This window comes from Salvelinus fontinalis, chromosome 21 (assembly GCF_029448725.1).
Source record: "Salvelinus fontinalis isolate EN_2023a chromosome 21, ASM2944872v1, whole genome shotgun sequence".
NCBI lineage: Eukaryota > Metazoa > Chordata > Actinopteri > Salmoniformes > Salmonidae > Salvelinus > Salvelinus fontinalis.
Window position 1 is genome coordinate 27,054,261 of NC_074685.1, and position 16,075 is coordinate 27,070,335.

The 16,075-nt window shown below is 45.8% G+C and overlaps 1 protein-coding gene across 2 annotated transcripts in view; it reads right to left on the reverse strand.

Moving 5' to 3' along the window:
• Positions 1-1,664: 1,664 nt before the first annotated feature.
• igsf9a (immunoglobulin superfamily, member 9a) overlaps positions 1,665-16,075 on the reverse strand; it is a 28,091-nt gene continuing 13,680 nt past the window's right edge. Inside the window, exons 11-22 of one of the 2 annotated variants that reach the window (XM_055874513.1) lie at positions 15,879-15,995; positions 15,332-15,482; positions 10,616-10,727; positions 9,580-9,770; positions 9,204-9,418; positions 8,799-8,883; positions 8,264-8,434; positions 7,861-7,897; positions 4,800-7,487; positions 4,535-4,620; positions 3,716-3,881; positions 1,665-3,486 (exon numbers count right to left, since the gene is read on the reverse strand). In XM_055874513.1, the coding sequence (XP_055730488.1) occupies positions 3,736-3,881; positions 4,535-4,620; positions 4,800-7,487; positions 7,861-7,897; positions 8,264-8,434; positions 8,799-8,883; positions 9,204-9,418; positions 9,580-9,770; positions 10,616-10,727; positions 15,332-15,482; positions 15,879-15,995 (3,999 nt within the window). In that variant the 3' untranslated portion in view covers positions 1,665-3,486; positions 3,716-3,735. Of the gene's footprint in view, positions 3,487-3,715; positions 3,882-4,534; positions 4,621-4,799; positions 7,491-7,860; positions 7,898-8,263; positions 8,435-8,798; positions 8,884-9,203; positions 9,419-9,579; positions 9,771-10,615; positions 10,728-15,331; positions 15,483-15,878; positions 15,996-16,075 lie in introns of both variants that reach the window. The other variant, XM_055874512.1, reaches the window with a different exon arrangement.

Sequence of the window (16,075 nt, forward strand, 5' to 3'; positions counted from 1 at the left end):
CGCACCTTAACACACATGCACACACACATCACAACTGCTGCTAGCAGACTCTTATTATATTGTTAAATACTGCACAATAACACATGCCCCCAATCCCCACTTCCCCAATACACATGTAAATATTGGACTATAAATTGTGCCTGTATTATACATATGCTAAAATGTTTATTCTATTCTACTGATATTTTATTAGTTCTTATTGTTGCTGCATTGTCGAGAAGGAACCTGCAAGCAAGCATTTGTTTGGACGGTGTATACCATGACTATCCCGTACACACGACTAACAAAACTTGAACTTGAAAGGGACGGATGGCAAACAACTCCATGACTGACATGGAACTCACAGAGGAACTCACAGAGGAAGTACACTTTGGGTTGAAGGTTTAAACAGCACTCTCTCTGTAGGGCAGAAGAGTTTATAAAAAAGAGAGGGAGAGATTTCAGGCATGCGTACGTGTCAGTGTGTGTGCACGTGTGTGCTTTTGTCCTTGCGGAGTGTGCACGTGTGCCTGTCTGCCTGCCCCTGGCTCCTGGGGGTTCACTCAGGGTCCTCTCTTTAACCATGCTCATCACCTTTCACTAATGCAGCATGGCGTCGTTCCGTGAGCCTGACTGAGGACCAGCTAATGAAGGAACAATGCACAAGTCAATGTGCTTCTCTCTGGGTTCAAGGCCCCAGTCAATTGTAATAGGCTGTGTGAAGTGAGTGAGAGAGGGAAGAAATAGGCTATGAGAAACCTAATTTAGTATCATCTGACATCCATCACAGTATGTCTAGTCCTTTTTCAAGCTAAGTGTCTTCTTCACAAGGAACAGCATATAACCCGGGCAAGTTGAAGTGGAAATCTGTGTCATTTAATTTTTCAACTGCGGCAGCTTTATAATCGACCGTATGTATTCATAACATCAATCCATAACCAGGGCAACAGCATACTTAACTAACCATGGTCAACCCACAATCCTTGATCTATATCTTAAATCATGTATTTTTAACTGTTTTACCTGAAACATTCTGGGTATTTTTGAAGAGACTGGAATGAGTCGGTCTTGAATCTATGACAATAACATTCTCTGAAAAGTTTTGTTTTTAAAAGAATAATCTGTTTGCTTCATCATTTACATGGCCTTTCTTCTGTTCAATTTCATGTCTAAAGCATGGCTCTTTAAAAGAATTCTATAAAACATCCGGCCTCAAATGTCACACCTACTGATAAACTTCAAACGTTGATACCTTTGATTGTTCGTTATTTTTCTATGAGTCGGTGCATAAACAAGGTGTTCAATATGCTGAGTAACAACATGCTCTAGTGGAAAAGGTACTGAAGGTCCTTCAGACAAATGGACCTAACATATGGGGAGAATCTCAATTGCATACTCCTCGCTTCCTCTCTCCTCGCCTCCTTCTCAAAACTCATTCTCAAAATCCCTCCCCTCTTCTCCTCCATTGGTTTTTGAGGAGACAAGGAGGGGACAAGAGGAGTAAGCAAATGAGATTCTCCCATTGAAGTGTTATCTGCTGCATCATGACGCTGTTAATGGCTTCATAATGATGTCCTCTTCCTGACTGTTAATGAGACCACGGGAATGCTTCTGCGGGAGAAAAAACACAACTGCATGAAAAAGTGAGAAGTGATATCAAGGAAATAGAAGAGGGATAGACAGGGTCGAAGATGTTGCTACTAATTCATTATTTCAGGTAAACACATCAACTTCTGGTTCGTTGCTCATGCCGATGTGTTAGTAAATGCTCATTTGGATTATAAAAAGAGACAGCTAATGGCTTTGACTTACTGAATAAAACATGCATAGAACCAGTATTTATTTTTCAGTTCTATGGAAAATATGTTTATATAAGGATAGCTTGTACGACGCATCATCAGCAAACAAAGCACAGACCATACAAAGAAATACACTAGTCTTACTATACAAAACAATTAATAATTTTCTGTATAAAAAAGGATATATTTAAGTACAACGTACACAAAAACCTTGAAAATAGTTCACCTTTATCCTTATACAATCACAATGCATGTTTACAAAAGCACAGTAGCAGTAATGATTAGGCTAGTCATTCATCTAACTGCATTTGCATTCAGTCTGAGGATTCGGAACAAACTGTTGAGAAAATATTACATGTATATTGGCAGTGTATTGCTATTGAGAACCATACCACATATATAAAACCCAAAGTGGACAAACTGACATTTCTCTGGGAGTCATTTCTGTGTACAAATGTTTGATGGAATTAAAATGGAGGGTAAGTGGGGTGATCTGGTGTTGTAAGCTGATAACAGAGTGTGTACAGCTCAAAAGGCATTCACACCCGCGGTGCCCCTCCTTTCTCTCCTCTATCACCAGACGTTGTGCTGGAAGGCATTCTAGGGCATAATTAACTCTTCAGACAAGCTGTAAATTCCCATCTCCCTCCCTGACTAGGATGACTCAGAGATTGACTTATTGAAAAAATACCATTTAGGTTTCCATCTCCAAATTAGACACAGCAAAGAAATCTCACCGGATAATGTGCACTGATAATAACACTCATTTTACACATGGTTGGTGAAAAAACGGCCTTCACTTATCCCAGCAACAGGTGATCATTACCAGCCAAACGCTCACCCTCCTCAGTCACAAACAAAAAAACGACTGCACTCTGGGTACAAAAAAAATCATTAGACAGATCAAACATTGCACAACATCAATGAGGTTAAAAATAGAGAGTAATGAGAGATTCGATTAGCTACACATTGAGAATATGGGTAGAAAAGAAAGCAATCCTTCTTCATAGAGCTACATCTGATTAACCCGAGTGAGTTAACCTCCTGGGTAATATTATTGATCGTCTACTCAGAGATCATAGTTGTACTGCAGAAGCGGTCACACTAGACCAGGAACAAAACGACGTGAAAAAAGGCATGATGCAGCCTACTTCGGCACATTCTCCATCAGTCCTCCTTAATTTTAAGGACCTGTCATACTGCCCTCTCAAATGCTCTCTCTCCATCTCACAGAAAAATCAATCATACGTCATAGTTCTGTCATAAGTTGAAAGTGTTGTAGCAGTGGACAAAGTGACAGCCCAGTGGTGGATTGCTTTTTCTCAAAGCAATAAAAAGTGCCTCCAACTGTTCTTCCGTGAGTCCAAGAGTATTAATTATGTATTTCCGTACACAGTGCCATGATGACGGGCAAGCGAGACCAGAGATTGTACCTGCCTTTTCACTTACTTGGTAACAAGTTTCATAGTACAAGTATCCCATAGAAGTAGCAGAGAGAAATCAATGAAACCACTAAGTTGTGTGAATCAGTGGTAAGAGTCCTCTTTGGTGGGTACAGCTCTGAACAACACCAGCCAAGACTTTACTCAGCCCTGAGCGTCCACCAGTCCAGTCAGTCAGTGTTATCCCATGGATGAGAGTTTTGACAACTGAACACCCATGCTGATTTGTCGATGAAGGCACACTATTTTCACCTCCTTGTTGAAGTCTGTATAAATAAAACAAACATTCACTGAGATATTAGTAGAAAGCAACAGGAGAAGAAGACTGACAGATGCACACAAAGAGATAAGAAAAAGATGAACACCAACACAATAAGAGCCACAGAGTAAAGCTAAATACATAAGGTGGGATAGACATGGGTAAACACAGCCAATCACACAGATCAATGCTCTTGTGCAGACACACAATAACAGAGATAAGAGCTCTGAGCTGACCTTCGCGATGGATGGGGCTGTCAGAACATCACAGTCTCTGGTTCGGGTTCTGAGTGGCGGGTGGTCACATGGCGATGACCCTGGAAGTGGACCGACTCTTTGAGGCCCTCCCTGGAATGGTGCAGGCTGGGAGTAGACTTCAGTAGACTAACTGAGGAGAACAGGCCTAAAGCAGGAGAAGATTGGATAGGGATTAGAAATATCCTTACATAATCTAAAGCAGGGGTGTCAATCAATCAAACTGAAGAATTTCTGAAGGACATTGTTTTAAAAAAGACCTAAGTGTCTTCACCGTGTTCAGCCCGCTAACAATCCTCAAAACAAAAGCTACACTCTTAGAAAAAAGGGTTCCAAAGGGCTTCTTCGGCTGTCCCCATAGGATAACCCTTTTTGGTTCCAGATAGAACTCTCTTGGTTTCCATGTAGAACAGTCTGTGGAAAGGGTTCTACATGAAACCCAAAAGGGATCTACCTGGAACCAAAAAGGGTTATTCAAAGGGTTTTACTATGAGGACAGCAGAAGAACCCTTTTAAGATCTAGATAGAGCCGTTTTATTCTCCTAAGAGTGTCGACAGTCCGGAACCATCAAAAAGTCCCAAAAGATTGGATAGAAATCATGTTTTTTTGCAGATCTTGACAAGGCAATATACCCAATTTGCCATGAAGCCTCGGTGAAGACAGAATGTGGCCCCGAGGGCAAAATTATTTTGACATGCCTGTTCTTAAGCAACAGAGCTAGTGTTATTAAACTCAGCTCTGAACATATTTCGCTCAGACAGCGGCATGCCAGTCTTAAAAGAACATTATAGCTCTCATACCTCTGCCTTCAAGATCTTGATCTCCCAGCTGAATGGACACATCAGCTGAATCCCACTCATAATTCTCATCCACTGAGGCCTTTCTCCTGAAGAAATACACGCACAAGCGGAAAGTTTGTAATGGCTAAAGTTGAAGATTTTCTCTCATCAGCTATTCATTATGTTGCATGTTGCTCAATGTCAAAGGGACAATGTAGAAAGAGAGCATTAGAGACACTAAATAAAGGGAGACTGAAGTACATACTAGCTCAAGAGACAGACTCACATTTTCAATGCCTCCATGTCCTGTAGGTGTGACTCCACTGTGTTTCCCTGCATCTCCTCGGTGGACTCAGGAGAGCTGGTGAGGGTTGGGGACAGGCAGATGGACAGGCGCCCGTTTGGAGGCTCCAGACTCCCCCTGCCACTGCTCTGGCTGGCATAGCTACTGTAGCTCCCCCCCGAGTCTGGCACTCCCCGATGATACCTCCCAATCTCCACCTCATGTCCCCCATACCGCTCCTCCTTTTCCTCCTCCACTACTACCTCCTCCTGCTTCTTCTCCTCCTCCTGGGGTGGCTGAGGGGTGTGGTGAGGTGCAGGCCAGCTGTAACCCCTGAGCAGGGAGGGAGCTGTGGTTCTGCCTCTACAGTCTGGGGGTCTGGGGTGCTCTCTGTGGTCCCTGGGGAGAGATGCATTCTTCCTGGCCTCAATGCGCTGCACTGACCTCAGGGCCTCCTGGTAGGTGATGGGCCACCTGTAGGCGTCTGGGAAGATGGAAGCCTTCTTCCTGGGGTCGTGGGGGGGATGACTTGGGCTGGAAGGCACTGAAGGAGGGGTTGGGGGGAGCTGCGTCTGTCTCTCCAGCACCGGTTTTCTTACGCTTTGGATGTGCATATCACCCCCATATGCTTCACAGAGCTGCTGTGGGGCCCTGTTGGGAGGCCGGGGGTCCTGGGGGGGAGGTGGCGGGGGAGCGGGAGGCAGAGAAGCAAGGGGGGCCTCTGTGTGGATGGGGGTCTCAGGAGTTAAGGTGTTTTCGGATTCAAAGAAGATAGAGTCTGGGCGGAAGGAGAAGGGAGAGGAGCAGATCTCCTGGCTGAGAGAGTCGACCCAGGCGTCAGGCGTCAGGAAGTTACCCAGGGATTGTCTCCTGGAGTCTAGACTCTGGCTGCGCTGGTGGTTGCCACTGTTCCTGTTCTGAAAGCCTCCTAGACTGATAGCTTTCCTGAGCGCCGGCCTAGGAGGCTGAATGGTAGCTGGGCTTCTGCTCCGAGATGACCTTCTGTGCCACTTCTCCCGTTCCTCCCTAGGCACTGGGCTCTTCCTGTGGGCCAATGGATGGGCTCTGTGGTCTTTCATGGTCTGTGGTCCTCTGTGGTCTTTCTCAGCCAATGGGGACTCATTGTTTACCTGAGGGGCATGTCTCTGGTGCCTTATGGGATTTGTAGGAGGATCCACTGAGCCTTCATCCTCTGGTTCATCCACACTCATTTCTACACATTCTGAGAGGTCAACCGCTGTGTGTAGAGATGACACTTCACATGGCTGTGACCTTGCTAACTCCACTCTCCCTGAACCAGGCACTTTGTTGACAGAGACATCTGGCTTAGACTTGTGTGAAATGCTGACATTAAATTGATTGCTCTTGCTGTTCCATTCATGTGACTCCAAGTCACCTCTCTTCAACTCTGTTGACATGTGAGTTTCATCACAAAGCCCTGTGTGTGTCTTGACCTTTGCAGTCTCCATCCCTTCCTGCCTGTCTAGTGGCTGGTGGCTCACCCTCCTCTTAGAGTGACACTCTGCTCTCTCTGACCTGAAGGGGTGTTGTGTGACAGGTGACAGAGAGGGACACTGGGTTAGTGGAGGGTCACAGTGGAGGGCCGCTGTCCTCTCAGAGGGGGTCTGATGTGCTGGGACAAGGCTGGTGGCTGAAGTGAAAGGGCTGGCCTCCCAGTGAATATAGGATGGGGGTGAAGGGACTTTGGCCATGCTTGAGCACCCCCTGTTGACCTGGGGATGACTGAGATGATTGGGGTGACTGAGATGATGGGTGTGACTGTGTGGTGAAGTGTTGTCCTGAGGTTTCCATATTGGATCGCACTCTTCAGACTCTCTCCACCTCTCCTCGTCGCTGCCTGGCCCCTCTCTCTTCCCGCCTAAAGTAGCGTTACTATCAAGTGTGTACTTCCGTAGCTCTCTCTCCAGCTTCTCTCTCTCCCGGGCCAGCTTCAGACACCTGCTCAGGTTGCCGGTCTCCTTCTCATGCTCCATCTGTAGGACCAGGGTGCTGGCGGTGGCTGGCTGGACGGCCCGCGTTAGGGATGGGTATCCTGGATTGCTCTCCTCCAGGCTTGGCTGGGGGGACATGTCTGAGTTACTGTCTGAGTAGAGACTACTCTTGTCTGGATGTTCAGCACAACTGTCCTGCTCCTCATCCAGGTAGAAGCGTCCGTGGAGGGAGAGGTGTTTGGCCATGGCCCGTACCCTGGTCGTGGGGTTGGGGTCAATTCCACCACAGGGGGGTAGGTCCACTGAGAGGACGAAAGGCGGCTCCCTCCCCACGCTCTTCTCAGAGCGAAGGGACACTGACCTCTGGACCCCAGTGGATTGTGGGAAGTTTTTCCTCAGGGATCTCATGGTGTGGGAGGAGGGGACGGAGGACTGGTCGTAGGGCTGCACAATGAAGCGACCGTCTGGACCTCTAGAGATAAACTCTAGAGGGGAATAGGGGGAAGAGCCTATCCTGGGGAGGTGGTGATGGTGGTGGACGGCATAGTGAGAAGGAGGTGGGGGGCAGGAGAGCAGCTGCTGGCGCTGGTCCTTGTATTCACTGTGGCTGGGTCTGCCAAAGGAGGAGTGGTCCGACTGGGAGGAGGAGCAGGAGGACTGGGAGCCGGGATAGTGGGGGTGGCAGTGGGGAGGGAGGAGCTTCTGCTTCAGCACACTGTCTGGACTGCTAGCAAGCGACCTGCTACGAGAGAGAGAGAGAGAGAGAGAGAAGGTGTTTAAAGGAAGGAAGAGAGCGAGAGAGAGAGAGAGAGAGCGAGAGACATTTTGCTGAGCCATCACCATGTCTTGAGATGTTTTGTTAAGAAATCTTGAGTCATCTTAAGACATGTCTTCGAAAAAATGAAAATGTGTCAATAGCGAGTCATGAAGACTTCTTAAGCTATCTTGAAGATATCAGTCTTGAAGAAAAAAAAGATATTAAAACAAAGGCGATCCTGGGTATGGTCAAATTAAAATCTCCTAAAAGTCAGAAAAAAAATCTGCCTAAAGTAAGTAAAACAAAATGGCGAGAGGGAGAACAATTAATGATATTATGGAGGAAGGGTACTTACGTTGAGGGGGGGCTTTTATAGATGACAGAAGGGAGATCTGAAGGGGGGATGATGATTCACAATGACACAGTCACCATGGAAAGGAAATAAATTCAAAAACAAAATCAAGCCCAATTATATGAGCCCAATCAAAGCAGACAAAAATGGCCGGAGGCACAGCAATGGGCCGTGCCTCAAAGTTAATTACACTCACATTAATCAGCCACATTAATGAGGAATGACCCTAATTAGCTAGCAATGTAAACTAAATTAACTTATTTTACAATGAAAGGGGAATGGGGTTGACAAGCATGACGATGTGTCTATGCACTGAACTATGATTTAGGAAAGTGTATTGGAAGCCATCTACATGCTGTATAATGGTGTTCATAGTGCATGTGATCAGTAAGTGATAATGTTTCACCATCTTTCATCTTCCTGCGTCGCTGGTCTCTCTTGTGACTGAAGATACACACTGTCCCTAGGACCAGGATGAGGGCCAAACACAGGAAGCCCACGCCGCCCATCACTCCAGCCAATAGTGGCTCGGGAACAAACTCCAGGAAGCGGGAAGTGGCAGGGTACATATCCATCCCTGTGACATGACCGCAACATCAGCATCCATAACACAGAACTCTACCACAATCAAATGTTAACAATGCATTCCGTACAGTAAATACACTAGGGCAGCTTGTCCAACACACAGCATGATAAAAGCATGACACTATCGCTGATATATACGTCTTCAATAAGTCCCATGGTGAAATATTAATATCATGTTAAAAAAGCCAGATATGGTCAAATTCTAAATAAGTTATTAGCTGCAATATTTCATAATTCAGACTCTTAAAAGACCAGTATTCTCCAGAGGGCTGTTCTAATTCTGTAATGGGCCTGTGGTGCCTGTGGTAATGTTACAGAGTCTGGTTTTGCCTGGCTCCCCAGCCTGAAACACTAACCCATGGTGGAGACGTTGACTGATGGACTGGGCTCGCTCAGCAACTCCCCTCGCCGGGACAGCAGCCGCAGCTCATACACACAGTCCTACACACACACAGGGGAGGACGGAGGGACGTGGGGATGAAACCAGACTTTGTCAACATAGGATCGCGCCTGCAATGCTAATCAGGCTCATCTGAATTCAGATGTAGGGAAGAGAAGGAGAGAGGGACAGAGGAGGCAGACAGAGAGAGGAGAAAGGACATAGATTGAAAGAAGGAAGAAAGATGATCGCTGTCATATGATAAGCCTGAGAGAGGCTTCCTAATTTAAATACCACTGGGGTGTCTAACTGAGATAAGTCTTTAAGACTGATGTCTGCTGACTGGTCTCTGAGGGAGTGACGAACAGGAACTGGTGGTTACCTTGCGCAGACCTGGAACGATCATCACACTCCTATTGGCACCGATGTCCTCGTCCAGATTGAACCACTCCCCTTGCTCAGTGCGCGATTGGAGGACAAATCCAGTGATGGGCAGGAACTGAGACAAGGGGGACCACTGCAGGACTATACCTGCCAAGCTCTGATTGGCTGACAGCGATGTGGGTGGCTCTAGTTTCGCTCTCCTTGGGAGTGGATCTGAAAGCGTAAGACAGAACACACTTCGGAAAAAAATAGACCACTTAGGAACTATAATTTGGAGAATAATATTCAAGCATGCAGCCTTAGAGTAGACAATGTAATTCAGGCTCTAAAGAGACATTGTAAACAGAAGACACTTCAACACAACGGGTACTGACTCAGAGTTCGGATGGTGGCGATTTCGCTGAAAGGCCCAGTGCCCACTTTGTTGTGTGGCAGGACACTGAACTGGTACTCTGTGGCAGGGAACAGCCCCGTCACCTGCAGACTGGAGCCAGCGGAGGAGGGCACGGTCACAGAGAGCCACTCCTGTTTCTCCCCACTGTCACCCACAGACATCTGCTTCAACCTGCAGAGAGAGAAGGAGAGTGAATGGAGAGAAAGGAGAGAGAGACAGAGATAGAAAGAAAACAAACCCGATTTTGATAAACTCTCATATCTACTGGGTGAAATACCACAGTGTGCCATCACAGCAGCAAGATTTGTGACCTGTTGTCACAAGAAAAGGGCAACCAGTGAAGAACAAACACCATTGTAAATACAACCTATATATATGTTTATTTATTTTCCCTTTTGTACTTTAACCATTTGCACATCATTACAACACTGTATATATACACATAATGACATTTGAAATGTCTTTATTCTTTTGGAACTTCTGTGAGTGGAATGTTTACTGTTTACATTACATTTTGTTTTTATTGTTTATTTCACTTTGTATATTATCTACTTCACTTGCTTTGGCAATGTTAACATATGTTTCCCATGCCAATAAATCGCCTTCAATTGAAAATTGAATTGATAGAGAGAGAGTGTGTGTGTGCGCATATTCTATGCACAATCTATATGATAACATAGAGATTCTATACAATAGCATTATTTTCAAGAGATGGGGCAATGTTAGTAAAAGAAACAGCTTGAAAAAGCATGGTGAAGGACACTGGTTTGTCAAGCGGTTTGTCTTTCAAACTGCTCCATCTGGCATCAGTAATTACTGGTGGGTTTCTGTTCCTGTCTGTGTCAATACACTTAGTATGTTTCTCCGTTTGTGACCGTTTACCTCTGCTGCCGCTGATGATGCGCTGTCCTCCACTAACGTTCAATGCAATATATTAATATGTTGCTAATATGGTTACACAGCACAAGGCCATGGAGAGGGAGACAGAACATAGACTAGAAGAGTAGATGACTCACCAGACTGTGAATTTCTGGGTGTATCCCCCATCAAAGCCTGGTTCCCAGGAGACATTGGCCTGCTTCGCCCCTGGAGTGACAGAGACCAGGGTGGCAGCATGGGGACTGGTGCCTGACAGACAGAGGAGGAGAAGAGCGAGAAAAGAGGGAAAGAGAAGTGAGATGGGGAAGAATAGTGATAAGATGAGCGTTGCGTCATTATTTTACATTGATTCGTAACATACTGATGGGGTTACATAACTTCATGGACAATGTTCGCAGTAGCCTAGACTACTGCGCAGCTCCCCGGGGACTGCCATGCAGAATAAATATCAACCCACGGAGAGAAGCGCGAGATTGACCTTCACTCAACTTTCTTAGAGCAGTAGTCAATCTCCAAGGCATTCCGAGTCGATCGCCAAACATTTCTGTAAAAAATAAATATATAACGCCTTGCGTTCCTATTTTTTTTTTATTCGTCTCATGCTGTTGGCGATAGGTGCACCCGATTCAGCTGCCCTGCATGCCAAGTAGGTGAATTGTTGCCATTTTTAACCTTTTCATTTATCTGAAGGTACAAACTCTGTCTACCCAGCGGGCCCGGAGAGTAAATCAAGTGCACCTAATAGGCCTACCGCTGTCCAATCGGATGGCTCAGATTACCGTGTCTGCGGAAACGTAGCAAGCATAAAAGAAAACTACAGCAAAATTGATACTGTGAGACTTAAAACCATGACTAGAGAGAAACTGTCAATCAATACAGCAAAGAGCTGCTGTTTTTATGAGTGAGTTCATGTTTAAGTTCTTACTCAGCACTGTCAACACTTTGTATTCAACAGTTTTATAAGCCATAAAATGCACGTCCTTCCTATTTCCAATCAGCGCTACAACAAGCAGTGCAGCAGTAATGAATGAGTAGGAAAATGTATCTATAGGACTGCATTGTTGTATTATTACCAGCTTGGGTCTTTTTTAATATCAATAATATTTCCCTTTCCCTGTTTATATGAGTAACAGCATGAATTTGTGCATGAGGCAGAAATAATGTGGTTTTGCCATCAGCTGGAAGACGGTGTCCCTTTTTGGTCAGTGTCAGTGGAGGAAAGGGAGAAGGGCCCTCAGTCTGCTGCTCTCTCCCTCCGCTGAGACTGACCATCGGATGCAGGCACCATCAGCCCAGTATAATATAAATAAAAAGCTATTTATTTAAATGTATGCTCACTCAGCTGTGCCTCACAAGTAATGCAATAATGGATCTATTAATCGGTGTGTAAAAAAGTGGTCAGATGAAGCAGATGCTAAACTACAGGACTGTTTTGCTAGGACAGACTGGAAAATGTTCCGGGATTCTTCCTATGGCATTGAGGAGTACACCACATCAGTCATTGGCATCATCAATAAGTGCATCGATGACGTTGTCCCCACAGCGACCATACGTAAATACCCCAACCAGAAACCATGTATTACAGGCAACATCCGCACTGAGCTAAAGGCTAGAGCTGCTGCATTCAAGGAGCGGGACTCCAAACCGGAAGCTTATAAGAAATCTCGCTATGCCCTCCGACGAACCATCAAACAGGCAAAGTGTCAATACAGAACTAAGATCGAATTGTACTTCACCGGCTCCGATGCTCGTCGGATGTGGCAGGGCTTACAAACCATTACAGACTACAAAGGGAAGCAAAGCCGAGAGCTGCCCAGTGACACAAGCCTACCAGACGAGCTAACCTACTTCTATGGTCGCTTCGAGGCAAATAACACTGAAACATGCATGAGAGCACCAGCTGTTCAGGACAACTGTGTGATCACGCTCTCTGCAGCCGATGTGAGTAAGACCTTTAAACAGGTCAACATTCACAAGCCGGGGCCTCCCGGGTGGCGCAGTGGTCTAGGGCACTGCATCGCAGTGCTAACTGCGCCACCAGAGTCTCTGGGTTCGCGCCCAGGCTCTGTCGCAGCCGGCCGCGACCGGGAGGTCCGTGGGGCGACGCACAATTGGCATAGCGTCGTCCGGGGTAGGGAGGGTTTGGCCGGTAGGGATATCCTTGTCTCATCGCGCTCCAGCGACTCCTGTGGCGGGCTGGGCGCAGTGCGCGCCAACCAAGGGGGGCCAGGTACACGGTGTTTCCTCCGACACATTGGTGCGGCTGGCTTCCGGGTTGGAGGCGCGCTGTGTTAAGAAGCAGTACGTCTGGTTGGGTTGTGCTTCGGCGGACGCATGGCTTTCGACCTTCGTCTCTCCCGTGCCCGTACGGGAGTTGTAGCGCTGAGACAAGGTAGTAATTACTAGCGATTGGATACCACGAAAATTGGGGAGAAAATGGGATAAAAAAAAATAAAAAATAAAAAAACATTCACAAGCCGCGGGGCCAGATGTATTACCAGGACGTGTACTGCGAGCATGCGCTGACCAACTGGCAAGTGTCTTCACTACATTTTCAACCTCTCCCTGTCCGAGTCTGTAATACCAACATGTTTTAAGCAGACCACAATAGTCAGGACAACAACCTCTCCCTCAACGTGATCAAGACAAAGGAGTTGAATGTGGACTACAGGAAAAAGAGAACTGAGCCAGCCCCCATTCTCATCGACGTGGCTGTAGTGGAACAGGTTGAGAGCTTCAAGTTCCTTGGTGTCCACATCACCAACAAACTAACATGGTCCAAGCACACCAAGACCGTTGTGAAGAGGGCACGACAAAACCTATTCCCCCTCAGGAGACTGAAAAGATTTGGCATGGATACTCAGATCCTCGAAAGGTTCTACAGCTGCACCATCGAGAGCATCCTGACTGGTTGCGTCACTGCCTGGTATGGCAACTGCTCAACCTCCGACCGCAAGGCACTACAGAGGGTAGTGCGTACAGCCCAGTACATCAAGCCCAGTACATCAAGGGCCAAGCTTCCTGCCATCCAGGACCTCTATACCAGGCAGTGTCAGAGGAAGGCCCTTGAAATTGTCAAAGACTCCAACCACCCTAGTCATAGACTGTTCTCTCTGCTACCGCACGGAAAGCGGTACCGGAGCGCCAAGTCATAAGACTCCTGAATATCTAATCAAATGGCTACCCAGACTATTTGCATTGCCCCCCCCCCCAACTTTTACGCTGCTGCTGCTCTCTGTTATTATCTATGCATAGTCACTTTAATAACTCTACCTACATGTACATATTACCTCAATTACCTCGACTAAGCGGTGCCCCCGCACATTGACTCTGTACCGGTACCCCCTGTATATAGTCTCGCTATTGTTATTTTACTGCTGCTCTTTAACTACTTGTTACTTTTATTTCTTATTTGCATTTTTTAAACTGCATTGTTAGGGACTTGTAAGTAAGCATTTCACTGTAAGGTCTACATCTGTTGTATTTGGCACATGTGACTAATAAAATTTGATTAATGATCATATAGCCTACCTCAAATTTTGCTGTTTTTTTTATTTTATTTTTTTTATGGCCAGAACAACAATGTATTGGCAGGGCAATTCCAGCAAAGCCAATATGCAGTGATAATGTATTGGGTTTATAGCTTACTGCACAAACCTAATTTCTACAGTACTCTTTTTAATAGATAAATGTTGCATAGGCTTACGTTTTTTAAGTCATGCAAAATAAACATCTGATGGGTAGATCCCCGGCTTGCATTTTGACTCAGAAAAGGTTGGTGACCACTGTTCTAGAGTTTTCCCTATTAACACTATCAACGTTTCCCTTTACTGTGGCAATTGTGATCGAATCAACGCAATGTTAGTCACTTTCAATGCAACATACCGAAACAAAACAAACTATGCAAGAGATTTTGCATCGGAGTATGATACTATTGCACTAACATGCACGACTCAGCCCGTAGTAGACCTATATGCAAATAGACCATTGCCATATATGGATCTGTGCCATTTACTTAGAACTGGACTGTGTTTACAGCACGAGTGGTCGTGAGTAGATGCGCTTGTTTTGAGATCAAAGTGAGAGCTGCATGTAGCCACATTTTGTTCATATACTTAACTAGTTAGTGAGTTATTAGCCCAGTTATAGATTTGTAGTCAGCAATAGGGGAGTGATTGCTTCCTGCAAGAGCACAAAACGTGCACATTTCTAGACATCTTTGAAAAGCGAGTCAGTTAAATAGCTTTTTTTTGTCTTAAAGGGACAGTGTTGTATTTTGAGACAGGCTTGAATAAGCGAAGTAGTCAATAGGCAGAGGGTAGCATAATTTGTCTGGTTCTCTGTAATAATGGTATGGAAATAATAATGCATATTATTTTGTAAAGTGGTTTCTTTCATCAAACAATACAACAACATTTTTAGTCACCTCCTAGGTCTAAACGGACAAGTGGATAAACAGGGTAATGTCAAGCCCTGTATGTTTTTTTCCTAAAGTCTCATGAAATGTAAACCTACATTGAACACCACACATTGGTTGCATGATAGAACAGCTATTTCCATGTTACAATGTTATGGGATGCATTTTCTCCATTGTTTTTGATAGTAGGCCACTCTGGTAGTCCTACATGATGACCAAATAGCCACAGTAGCCTACTTGGCCACTGATAAAACTGTAACTTAAAGCAGTAAACGCGCGCTGGAAGTTGCACAAAATTTTCACAACATTCAAGTTTGCACTGAGCAGACCTGAAATTTGCTCAGTGCTGAAAAACAGAGAGAACATTGGTAATGAACACTTTACATAGTAGCTACATTAATAAAGATGAGTAAGTCAGTCAGTCTGTTCCACTCACCCAGCACTGAGATGAGAGTGCTGGCTTTGACAGTGGCCACGCGGTTTGTAACACTGCACACCCACTCCCCCTGGTGGTCTTTACTGAGAGGAAGCAGCAGCAGGGAGCCGTTAGCTGCTACAGAGTACTGAGAGCGTGTGGCAGGTCCAACCTACAGACAGGGAGGACAGAGAGATCAGAGTACTGAGAGTGAAGGGCAGGTCCAACCTACAGACAGGGAGGATAGAGAGATCAGACTACAGAGTCCTGAGAGTGAAGGGCAGGTCCAACCTACAGACAGGGAGGATAGAGAGATCAGAAATACAAGCTGGGCTGATTGCTGATGAAGGGCAATCTGCAATCAGCGAAGTGTTTGTTTGTCTCTGTTTGTCGAGAGAGGGGTGCTTGCTTGCAGGTGTGTGTTAAATAATATCTATTTCTGCCTCAGGGTTTGTCCACAGTTCATACTATCGTATTCACATGTTGACAGCCCTGTGTGCTGGCTTGTTGACTGAAGAAGTCAGTAGAGTACAGTCATTTGCTGTGGGGTCTGTTGGAGTGTTCTCACCTTGCTCCAGGTTATACTAGGGGCTGGATCTCCAGTGGTCTGGCAGGGAATAACAAGCACTCTCCCAACCTCCTGTCTATACTCCTTACGGGGACACACGCTGAGTGACGGGGGGTCCTGTGGGTCATAACGAAACAACCAGCCGTGTCATTTAGACAAGGAGTTTATCGCAATTAGAGAAAGTGAGTGAAACAGTT